The sequence below is a fragment of the Rhinoraja longicauda genome, chromosome 8, assembly GCF_053455715.1.
Source record: "Rhinoraja longicauda isolate Sanriku21f chromosome 8, sRhiLon1.1, whole genome shotgun sequence".
Classification (NCBI taxonomy): Eukaryota; Metazoa; Chordata; class Chondrichthyes; order Rajiformes; family Arhynchobatidae; genus Rhinoraja; species Rhinoraja longicauda.
In genome coordinates this window covers 36,012,851-36,025,045 of record NC_135960.1, presented here as the reverse complement: position 1 = coordinate 36,025,045, position 12,195 = coordinate 36,012,851, and the positions used below count along the sequence as shown (strand labels likewise).

At 44.3% G+C, this 12,195-nt stretch overlaps 1 protein-coding gene across 3 annotated transcripts in view; it reads left to right on the top strand.

The window, feature by feature from the left end:
• The window catches only part of adam23a (ADAM metallopeptidase domain 23a), a 119,723-nt gene that overhangs the window by 48,063 nt on the left and 59,465 nt on the right, over nucleotides 1–12,195 (top strand). For all 3 annotated transcript variants that reach the window (XM_078403651.1, XM_078403648.1, XM_078403649.1), the window contains exons 5-9: nucleotides 2,014–2,096; nucleotides 3,189–3,252; nucleotides 5,449–5,518; nucleotides 7,194–7,273; nucleotides 9,739–9,807. In XM_078403651.1, the coding sequence (XP_078259777.1) occupies nucleotides 2,014–2,096; nucleotides 3,189–3,252; nucleotides 5,449–5,518; nucleotides 7,194–7,273; nucleotides 9,739–9,807 (366 nt within the window). The remainder of the gene's footprint in view (nucleotides 1–2,013; nucleotides 2,097–3,188; nucleotides 3,253–5,448; nucleotides 5,519–7,193; nucleotides 7,274–9,738; nucleotides 9,808–12,195) is intronic.

Sequence of the window (12,195 nt, the reverse complement as noted above, 5' to 3'; positions counted from 1 at the left end):
GCTGCCTGACTTGCTGCGTTCCTCCAGCAGCCTATTTTTTTATTTATTTTTTGCTTAGGCCTCTTTCCTTCACTATTGTTGGCAATGCCCTCTGAACTGCAATCAATTAACATTTCCACTCCCTGAGCCAGGCCTCAATCCGTTTGTGCATCTCTGCTGCCCAATTGACCCAGATTTTGGGGTGAACTGACTAACATCTTCTCTGTGGCTTCGTTGAATTGAATTGAAAAATACAGCATGGAAACAGGCCCTTCAGACCACTGGATCCACGCCAACCATCGATCACGCGTTCACACTAGTATATTATCCCACTTTTGCATAGATTCCCTAAACCTTAGGAGCAATTTACAGTGGCCAATTAATCTACAAACCCGCATGTCTTTGGGATGTGAGAGAATCAGATGCACCAGGTGGAAACACGTGGTCACGGGGAGAACATGCAAACTCCACACAGACAGCACCCAAGGTCAGGATCAAACCTGGATTTCTGGTGCTGCGAGGCAGCCGCTGTGTGGGTTGCGCTGCTGTGTCGCCACGTCGATAGATGTTAGTTAATTGAACTGCACCACAGTAAAACAACTTGGGATTGTTTTGCTGCATTAAAGAGCATAAGAAAATAAGAGAAGGACAAGGCCACTCTGCCTCTCAAATCCACCCTGCCTCTCAAATCCACCCTGCCTTTCAATGTGATCGAGGTTGATCTACCCCTTGTCACAAGACCTCCTCTATACCAGATCCCTTAACCTTCAATCCCCTGATCTTTCAAAAATGGATTTGTCTCCATTTTAAATATATCTAATGATCCACCCTCCATAACTCTCTGTGACAAAGAGTTCTGGAGATTCACAACTCTCTACAAGCAGAAATTACTGCTTGCTTCAGTTACAAGACTGTCCCCTTATTTTGTAGCAAAGTGCCCTTGTTTATGACTCTCCTGTGAGTGAAAACATTCCACATTTCCTCTGTCCCCTTTGGATTTTGTATGGTTCAATAAAATCTCCCCTCATTCTTCTAAACTACAAAGAATAAAGACCTAACTCTGGCCTCTCTTGATTGTTCATAACTTGCACATATACAGTGCCGAAATTCAAGAATATATTAAATAGTGAATAAATTATTTCCTCAATATTGTACAACATTTCATTATCGTGCAAAATATTTATTAATGCAACATGCCCAAGTGATTTGCCTCAACAAATAAAAACAAAGAAAGTTGCAGGATAGATTTGGCTTTGACTTTGACTGTTCTTCTTTCTGTGGGGCTTTGCAATATTACTGTATTATGGATTAGCTGATCTTTAGCAGAGGTCTGCACAAATGTTAAAACCCTAGCCAATTCTGTATTGGTTTATTATTGTAACGTACTAAGATACAGTGAAAAACTTTGTTTTGTGTGCTCTCCAGACAAATCGTACCATACATGAGTGCAACCAAACCATACGCAAGAACAACAGGTAGTGCAAAGAGAAAGGAAATGGATTGCAGAATATAGTGTCACAACCACAAAGCAAGTGCAGATGTAAAAGTGCTAGGGCTATAGCGAGATAGATTGTGAGTTTGGGAGGCTGTGGAATTTGCACTCAGCAAGTTAGGTTAAAATTGGCCTCTTGCCCCACTTTTTCTCAATCAGTAGGTAAAGATTACTTCAGGGCAGATTGAAATCCAAGTTAAAATTTATTTTTAAATGCCGATGCTGGTAATCTGATTAATGATTGAGAGTGAAGAACCTTTGTCAGAACTGGGAAGGCATTCAAACTTGCTGTCCTTCCCATTCTGATAAAATGACTTCAACTTCTGAGAGGCTGTTTCTCTTTCCACAGATGCTGCCTTACCCACAGTGTTTCCAGCAATATTTCTCTTTATTTTAGTTTGAAGTCCAGACTGTCTGAGGTGATGGTATTGGAGTGTTGCTTGATCTGTATTCATGTCCTGATGGAGGTGACATTGCCAGAGTGTTGTTTGACTGGTATCCATGTTCTAATGCTGTTCTTTCTGACTTGCTGATTCCCTCAGGGCGGTGAACACTGTTACTATCATGGAGAGATACGGGGGAACCCAAAGTCCAAAGTTGCTCTGTCCACCTGCGATGGTCTTCAGTAAGTATGATTGTGAGCTCTATCTGACAACGCTGCGTGATGGCATTATAGAAAGGATGCAAGGCGAGTCTGAAGGGGGTGGGTTGCTTGCTGGAGTGCATCTTGTGCATCCAATTAATGCCTGGGATCATCGTTCAGATCCATGGGGGAGCAACAGGTTGATACCCCACCTCAACCCATAGATGGGAGAAATGGGTCCAGAGGGCTTGCCTGCTTTTAGCAGGCCTCGGCCTTTCCAATTCATTACCCCATTCCCCTGTTTCGCTCACTGACTTCAGTCTCCCTCTGATCAATCCATTTGCTATGCCACCAGAGGTTCATGGATGTATCTGCCTCTAATTTCCCTCTCTGGACTGTCTCCTCAATTAAAAAAATAAATATATATAAGGCAGGATGTAAGCTGCTGCTAGTTGATTACTTTCCTCTCTTTCTCTCGTTTCACTCCAGGGGTCTCCCACAAAAATGGTTTGGGTTGTGAAGGCCAGTCATCAAAGGGCAGCTCTACCTTTTCCCATATATATCTCTGGCACCATCTTGGATGATGTGGAGCCATTGAAGCAATATCCAAACCATTGTAATCCTGGTCAACCTTTCCAGCACTTTGATGGGACAGTTCTGTGTTCTAAAAACAGGCCATTGATCCAAACCGTTGGCCCCGTTTCTCTCTCCACAGATGAGAATCCACAGCAGATTCAGAATCTATTTGCACAAAATTTTCTGTTATAATTTTTAAAACAAACTGCCAATTCCAAGTTCTGGAAAACCCCAAAATATCAGGGGCAGAGTGACGAGTATAACTTGGCAGCTGGTTTTGGTGCAATACCTACCTTACCTTGCTGGAAGCTAGTGTTGGTAGTTGGCACAAGACAACAAATTCAGAGAACCAATTCCAATTTAAGTGTAGGGTGGGAAACCCCTGTTCTGATGCAAGGGAGTTGTAAGAACTAGGGACCAATCACCTGTTCTAATAATGTGAGATCTCTCTCTCTCTCTCTTTCCCTCTGTCATCCTAATCTCTCTTTCCTCTCTCTTCCCCCTCTTCCTCCCCCTGTTCCTCCCCCTGCCCCCCCCCCCCCTTCTCCACAAACACAGCGGCATGTTTGATGATGGTAACTACATGTACATCATTGAACCATTATTGCAGACACATGAAAAGGTGAGTACCCAGCTCTGTACCTCGTGCTCTTAAGTGGTATCTGCTGTATTTCCTTCATGCTTTTGAGTCCTACCTGCTGTTGTCCAACGTGCTCTCAGTCTGTTTGCCTGTTCTTCACAGTGACCTTCATTGGCACTAACAAGGCACTAACAAGATGGCAGAAACATTCGTTTTTTCAGTAGCTGGCAGCTCACACCTGGGAGGGTGAGAGGGGAGAAAGTTCTATCCAATGCTTGATTAATGCAAGGACAGCTTTAAGATTGGTTGGTAAAACAGAAACCATTGGAATAAGAGTCACGAGCACCTTGAACAAGAAATAGGTTTAAATAACTAGAAGACATTTAATTATGGGTTGATAAGTAAATTTCAGGCAACAAAATACCATCCAGTAAGAGTCAGTCTAACTGCCCACCCTTGACATTTAATGACCTTTCTCTGACTGGGTTCCCAGTCACCGACATCTTGTAGTCAGCACTGATAACATCTGCAATGCCTGTAGCTGCATAAACAGCCAGAGAGGAGGGTAGATGTTTTGGTATTCTGTGGTGAGTGATTCCTTCCTGATTCTCCCAGCCAGCACAGTGGCACAGCTGGTGAAACTGCAGCCTCGCAGCGTCAGTGATCCAGGACCATTCCTACCTCGGGCACTGACTGCGTGGAGTTTGGATGTTCTCCCGGTAGCTGTGTTGGTTTCTATCAGGTGCTCTGGTTTCCACCTAGATCCCAAAGACTCACAAGTTGGAATTAATTTGCCACTCTAATTTGTGTTGGTGAATGAGAGACCAGATGCATAAAATCATACAAGATGCCCCATCTACATGTCCCGCCTACCTGCATTTGGCCCATATCCCTCAAAACCTTTCTTATCCATGAACTTGTCCAATTGTCTTTGAGGGAAGAATGTGAGGGCAAGTTAATGAGAATGTGGACAACACAAATGATGTGTTGCTGATTAGCATGAATGCCGAGGGCTGAATGGCCTGTTCCTTTTGCTTTATCTCTTTTATGACTAGATAGTCTAGAAAGACCAGAGTTATTTTCCCAGGGTAGGGGAATCAAGAACTAGGAGTAAAGATATAAGGTAAGAGGATGAAGATTAAAGAGGAACCTGTGTAAGTGCAAGAAAGTGGCTCACCACCACTTTCCCACCGGCAATGAAGGATGGGAAATAAATGCTGGCCTTGTCCAGAATCTGCGGAAAATAATAAATAAAAGAGTAAAGGCAGGAGTCAGAGAATAGTATAAGCGATGTGTTCCAGATGGGTGGATATGGTGTTCTCCAGGGTCCTATCCTGGGAACTGCAGGGAAACGTCTCAAAAATTTGCAGACAATTCAAATGATTGGTAGTGCACGAAACGGAGAGGAGGAGAGCGATAGATTTAAGGAGGCATGGACAGCCTGGGGTGAATGCATTAGCAAGTAGCAGGTCAATTCTAATGCAGACACGAGTGAAAGAATAAGGAAAGGGGATGCAAACTAAATGGATCATTTCAAGAGTGTGCAGGAGCACAGGGACCAGGAAGTATCTGGACATTTTTGAGCGAGTGGTTGGCAAAGCAATGGAGTTCTCTGATTTGAAAATGGAGAGAGGTTATGTCGATCCCTCAACAAATCCCACACTTTACACCAAGGATGTAGAGGACTTGGAGGAAGTGTAATAAACTTTTACTGGAATGGTGGTAAGGGTGAATGATTTTAGCAAAGAGATCAGATTAGAGGAGCTGAAATTCTTGAGGTTTGATAGAAATGTTGGAAATTTGGAAAGGACAATTTTAGAGTGACATGGATCAAATGTAGGCTTAAGAAGCTATCGAACGCTCCTCATCTGTTAACCCAATCATCCCTGGGACCATTCTCCTAAACCTTCTCTGGACTCTCTCCAATGCCAGCACACCGTTCCTCAGATATGAATGGAAGGGCATTCGAGAGAGAGAGTAAGTTACAGGGATATAAGTGGGGCTGAGGGAAGAATGGAAATGTTGGGAAACTGATGAGTTTATGATTTGATTGAGAGACTGACAATTAGTCTGAATTAACCTAACCGTAGTTTCAGTGACGCACCAGATCCTACCCAGGAATTGGTGGGTCAGGTGTATAGGGAGGAATTGGAATGGCCAGACCTATTGGTGTGGTAAAATGGTATTCCTTTGGCACAACAAGGCTGATGAAGGGATGTTGTTTTGGATTTGTTTCAGGAGAATTTGTCAAGGCCGCACACGATTCATCGGATGCCCCTGGGATTTATGGACAAGCTTCCACACATGAGTAATTCAGTCTCTTTGCCCTGATTTTGCAAATTTTGCTTGCTACCATAGATTATTTTCCTCATCTCACTACTGCACCCTTGTAGACATTGGAGGAATGTCGCACTTGTATCATTCAGCACATGAGTAGTCCATGCAATCCACTGATCTATGCACAGCTCGTTGGAAATTCAATCCATTGAATCATTCCTCAAGGCCTTGCAAAAATATTCAAGTTGGTCAAAGATTGCTGCAGTAATAATTATGAGCTGCTTGAAAACCACAATCAAAATATTTATAGAAATCAGTTGAATTTTTAAATCTTCTATCATCTTATTTTTCCCTACATTATTAATTGTTGAAAAACCCTGTTTGTGCCTCTTGGCAGCTGTTCACCTGCATTGAAGCTTACTCTCGTCATTTGGACATCCAAGAGACTGCAGATGCTGGAATCAGGAGCAAAAGACAAGCTGCTCAAGGAACTCGTCTTCATCTTTGCTCAGATGAAAGGTTCCGATCTGAAACATCGACCGTCATTTCCCTCCACAGATGCTGCTTTACCTGCCGAGTACCTCCAGCAGCTTGGTTTTTTTTTGTTGTCAATTTGGGGGCCGGAGATGGTTAAAAACACAAACTCTGCACTCCTTCATTAGCTGAGACATTCAATACAACAGCACAGAGATTATACAGACATAGAATGCTGATAAGGTTAGTCAGAGATGGAAGAAGCCATTGTCCTTATGTAGAGGAGGCTTTGCCAAACTGTGACCTGAAACGACACTGTTAGGAGCCATCACAAAATGCTGGAGTAACTCAGCAGGTCAGACAGCATCTAGGAGAGAGGGAATGGGTGATGTTTCGGGTTGAGACCCTTCTTCAGTCTGAAGAAGGGTCTCGACCCGAAACGTCCCCCATTCCCTCTCTCCTAGATGCTGCCTGACCTGCTGAGTTACTCCAGCATTTTGTGATACCTTCGATTTGTACCAGCATCTGCAGTTATTTTCCTACACTGTTAGGAGCCACAGACTTGCCATTCCTATGTTCTTCTACTTTCCAACCTCCATACCTCTGAGTTCATCTAAAACTTTGCTACCCAATGGCTTTCTCCCAAGTGACCCTCCAACACCCCTGACCTAAATTGACCATCTCAGCAGTGACACCAGTGTTCAAATCTCTCCACGCCCTTGCTCCTCCATGTCTGTAAACCCCCCCTGCCCTAATACAGCTTTCCCAGGAGCTTGTGCGTTTATCCACTTCTGATTCTTGTATGGAGCACAATAGGAGCAAGAGTAGGCCGCTCGGCCCTTCAAACCCGCCATGCCATTCCATTAAATCTACACTGAGCCTCATCTGTTCTCACTCAAGGCTGCATTTTTCCCAATTTTTTCAAAGAAATCATCAAACTCCTCTTTAAATACCTCTGAGAGATTGCTCCTTGATAACTTTCCAGGAGCAGAGAATTCCTGTGATTCACCACCGTCCCACCACTGGCAATCTCACCTTCAACAGCTTGAATCCCAAGCTCTGGAATTTCATCACCACACCTGTCCACCTTTTCTACTCCTTTACGTCTTGTTTTAATTCCTGCCCAAGTTTATTTCTCCTCTCCCTATGAAATAAGTTCCAAAGTATTAAACCTTCAGAGGGAAAACTGGTCAGGAGAAGCATGTTATTGTGGTTCCTTTCTTCTCTTTCAGGCAACCTAAAGAAGGCCAGCTCTCTTTTGTCTCGAGCGGCTGACTTTCCCTGGTTCCGATCGCGCAGAAGCAGGAGAGCGGTAATACAACCCCCAGCCCTCCACACCCATTACGTCACTGTTTGTCTCTGTGTGGTCTTTTTTGTCTGATGTTGCGGGCAGGGTTGGGGAGGGAGGGATAGGGGACAGTTCCCCCTGGGTCCCAAAGCCTCCGTCCCATGCAGGAACGGCTGTACACGAATTGGAATCAGTCAGAACAGGTGGAGTCGAGGATGAAGCTGGAGAGTGACTGCAAACAGCAGTTCCTGATGGGAGATGGTCTCACAAGGAATGTGTTTGGATCACAAATATTGGTGCAGTGATGCAGCTGGTAGAGCCGCGGCACCAGTGACCCATGTTCAATCCTGACTTCAACAGCAGGCTATTGCAGTTTGCACATTTCTCAATTTTTTGAAAATTCCTTGAACTTTAGGTTCTCCAGGTGACCTTGTGGGTTTCCTCCAGTTTCCTCCCATCTTCCAAAGACATGGGGATTGGCAGGTTAATGGGCCATATAGTATGTTGTCTCTGGTGCATAGTTGAGGATAGAGTTTGGCGGGAGGGGGAAAGTTGATGGGAATGTGGATAGAATAAACTGGGTTTAATGTAGGATTAGTGTAAGTGTGTGCTTGATTGTCAGTGCAGACTCGGTGGCCCGAAGGGCCTGTTTCTGTACTGTATCTTTCTATTACAGTAACTACAACCATTTGCACTTCAGAATCCAAAAGTAGTTTATTTAATGCTAGTAAACTCTTTGTGTGATTTGCAAATTTCGATATCTGTTAGTGTGAGGTGGTTCATTTTCCTCCTGGGGACTGAATTCACCGGCTTCTTGGGACAACAAGGGTGTGGACACAATGAACTGCAGATGCTGCCTTGCTGCGGGTGTAGTCGCTCCACCGGCTGCATCACTGCATGCAAAAAAAGGCACAGAGTGCTGGAGTAACTCAGCGGATCAGGGAGCATCTCTCGAGCACGGGTCCCGACACGGGTGCTCTCAAGGCGACGTTTCGGGTCCCGACTTTTCTTCAGGTTGATTGTAGTAGGAGCGAGAAAGCTGGAAGGGAGGTGGAGTGGGGCAAAGTTTGGTAAGTGATAGGTGGATGCAGGTGAGGAGGGTATGATTGGCAGATGGTTGGACAAAGGCTAAAGATGAAAAGACACCGAATAAGATAAGATAGGGTTAGAAGATGTGCAAAAAGTGAAGTCAGAGGAAGGAATGTAGGTGGAAGGGGACAGAGGAAGAGAATAAGAGGGATGGAGAACAGGGGGAGGGGATATTCATAGGTTAGTTACATAAAATTGGAGAATTAAATGATCTTACCATTAGGCTGTAAGTTACCCAAGTGGAATATGAGGTGCTGTTCTTTCAGTTTGCATGTGGCCTCACTCTGGCAATGGTGAAGATTCAGGATGGAAAGGCCATTATGGGAATGGGAAGGGGAATTAAATTGGTGAGCAACCGAGATCCAGCAGGCCTTGCCGGACCGAGTGCAAGTGTTCGGCGAAACAAAGGCTTAGTTTACGCTGGTCTCATCGAACTAAAGGCCACACTGGGAGCACCAAATGCAGTGGATGAATTTAGAGGAGCCTTAATGATTTCAGGATAACTCAATAGCAGCAGCATGGTAGTGTCCTGACAAAGAGGGGACAAAGAAATCATGTCTCAATGAATAGAATCAAAGGACAAAAGGTTAATGTTCAGTTTACTTAGGTGGAGTTTGGTTTAGAAATTGAGGCAAATTGTCTGGAGATGCTAACCAAATGGAGGCAGAAGATTTGTAAGGGCTGAACAGGGAGGGGCTTACATTAAACTCACAGGAGTTCACTCACACACATACATTACAGGAGCCAGTTATGAGGAGGTTCGATAGGATGGGCAGGTGGTTGGAGGTTCAATATAATTTATATTCATAAAAGTGAATCATTCCTTCCATAAATTTAATCCAAGACATCACTCAACCTGTTCTTTCCTAGACTAAAATGTAGTCTCTCACTGACCTGTCTAATCTGATATGTGTATCCTCTTGGTTTGGATATCATTGTAATGAACCTTCAAGATACAGTTGCCATTTGCTTTACAAAATCGAAATTGTGCATATTAATCGTAATCTTATCATTAGTTATATGGGTTTTAATTCACGTCGCATACACGTGAAGACCATTGACTTGATGGAACTAATTTCTGGGAAAGCCTGAGTTATTCTGAGGCGATGGTAGAACAATACACAATAGGTGCAGGAGGAGGCCATTCGGCCCTTTGAGCCAGCACCGCCATTCAATGTGATCATGGTTGATCATTCTCAATCAGTACCCCGTTCCTGCCTTCTCCCCATACCCCCTGACTCCGCTATCCTTAAGAGCTCTATCCAGCTTTATCTGGTCCAACGGATGGGTTATTTGCTGTATCAAGGGAGAGAGGGTGTAAATGTCATGTTATGGGTGTTGCTATTGGCCATGCTCAGTACCTGGTGGATTGGTTGACTAATCAATTTCTGTCTCCTCAGGTCCATCGCCGGAGTGTCTTCTACGAAATGAAGTACCTGGAGCTCATGATCATTAACGACCATAAGATGGTGCGCATTGCAATACTTCCTACAGTTTGCCAACCTGTTTGTTTTGCCTGGGTCACAGTTATACAGCATGGAAAATAGTTCCTTCACACAAACAAGCCAATTAAGTGGTTTAATATGCCACTGTAAATTGCCCCTTAGCGTGTCAAGTCAAGTCAAGTCAAATTTATTTGTCACATACACATACTCGATGTGCAGTGAAATGAAAGTGGCAATGCCTGCGGGTTGTGCACAAAAAGAATTACAGTTACAGCATATAAATAAAGTTAATAAGTTACTAAACATAGCACAAAAAGTGTCGACAAAAATTTAGTCTCTGGGGTTATCAAAGTTGACAGTCCTGATGGCCTGTGGGAAGAAGCTCCGTCTCATCCTCTCCGTTTTCACAGCGTGACAGCGGAGGCGTTTGCCTGACCGTAGCATCTGGAACAGTCCGTTACTGGGGTGGCAGGGGTCCCTCATGATCTTGCTTGCTCTGGATCTGCACCTCCTGATGTATAGGTCCTGCAGGGGGACGAGTGTAGTTCCCATGGTGCGTTCTGCCGAACGCACTACTCTCTGCAGGGCCATCCTGTCCTGGGCAGAGCAGTTCCCAAACCAGACTGTAATGTTGCCGGACAGGATGCTCTCTACAGCCCCAGAGTAGAAGCAATGAAGGATCCTCAGCGACACTCTGAATTTCCTCAGTTGTCTAAGGTGGTAAAGGCGCTGCTTAGCCTTACCCACCAGTGCGGCAATGTGCGTTGCCCACGTCAGATCCTCTGCGATGCGGACTCCCAAGTATTTGAAACTGAAATTGGATTGGTGAAAGATGATTTATATCTTGTACCAATCCCATTTTATTCCAACCACATTTCCATCAACTTCCACCAGATTCTACGAGTCACCTACATGCTAAGGGTTAATTTATAGAGGCACGTTAACCTATTGGCCCACATGTCGTTGGGACATGGGAGGGAGGGAACCAGAACACCCGGAGGGAAGCCCACATGTTTGCAGGGAGAACATGCAAACTCCACACAGCGGCAGAGGTCGGGGCTGATCTTGGATCTCTGGAGCTTAGTGACTCTTCCAGCTGTGCAACCATGCCACCGGTATGGATGGAACACGTCCACACCCATGTAATTTGCATGCACCTTGCATTGTGCAGTAAATATAACCGTGTCCCAGGAGTTTACTAGACAAGGTGTGTCAGTGTGTTATTTGAGATGACCAAAATGTCAGTTAAAGGTGGAAAGAGATGTCGAGAATAAAAAATGCTGGATGTTCTCAACAGGTCATGCCATGTCTATGGGACGAGAAACAGAGTTAATGTTTCAGTTCAAAGTCTTTTCTAATGCTTATCAAAAGAAATAGGACAACTCGTATCTAAAACTGGAAACTTCTTAGGTTGGAGGGTTGGAGATTAGGCTGGGATTAGAAGGCCCGAGATGAGAATATTGAAGTAAATGGCTGGGTAGATCATGGAACAAAAGAGTGATAAGTAGAGGGAACATGGTGACATTTACAGATGGTATCTTCTGGCCAATTTTTTATCGGCATGTAGAGCATGTGAGAAATTGGCTAGAAGAGCAGTGTATTGGTTGAGTCTAGGGGCAGTTGAATCTGAAGCAATTCACGGTGTCAGTACAGGCTGGAGTTAAGATTCACAACTCAAGGCTTCAAAGTTGTTGCCAAATGATTCTGCAGTATGTAAATGCATCTTTATATAATTTGTCTAGTCAATTGTGGTTTATTGTTATGTGCACAAGTACGGCGAGGTGTGTTTATTATTTTTTTTTTATTGATCCAAGATTGGGAGGATAGAGGCTTACCATCAGACAGTCCAATGGGGTCAACATTTCGCTGGATACAGAGAGTTGTGGCTTCAGGGCATTGCAGGCTGCTTCACTTGCACTCCATCTGACATGGGACCAATAGATTAGGAGAAACTCAATCACCTGCCCCAGCAATCCCACCAAAGACATTTGAGTGATCCAATGAGCGAACTTAAAAGAAGCATTTTAGTTAACGCAGTGGTGATGGTGGATCGGGAAAGCGAAACGAGAGCTCAGCAATCTGCAAGATGCTCTTGGACATTTCTTAGCGATGTGAATAAAAATCTAGGAGCAGCATTAATAAATTCACTTGCCACACTTGGTGTGTGGAAGCTTTTGCATGAAAAATTATTATCAAAAAATACTTTATTCAAGAAATAAATATATACAAAACATGTTTCTTCCAAAACTCGATCCGACATTCTCAAAGGCTATACATACATTCAATATAGATATTCAATACACCAATTACAAAAAAATTACCGCCCACCCTTGCCACTCATGTGGCCCACTGGCGTGGAATTCCTTCCCTTATTCTGAGGGGCGTCTCCACCACACCCTGCCCCCCAAGTCC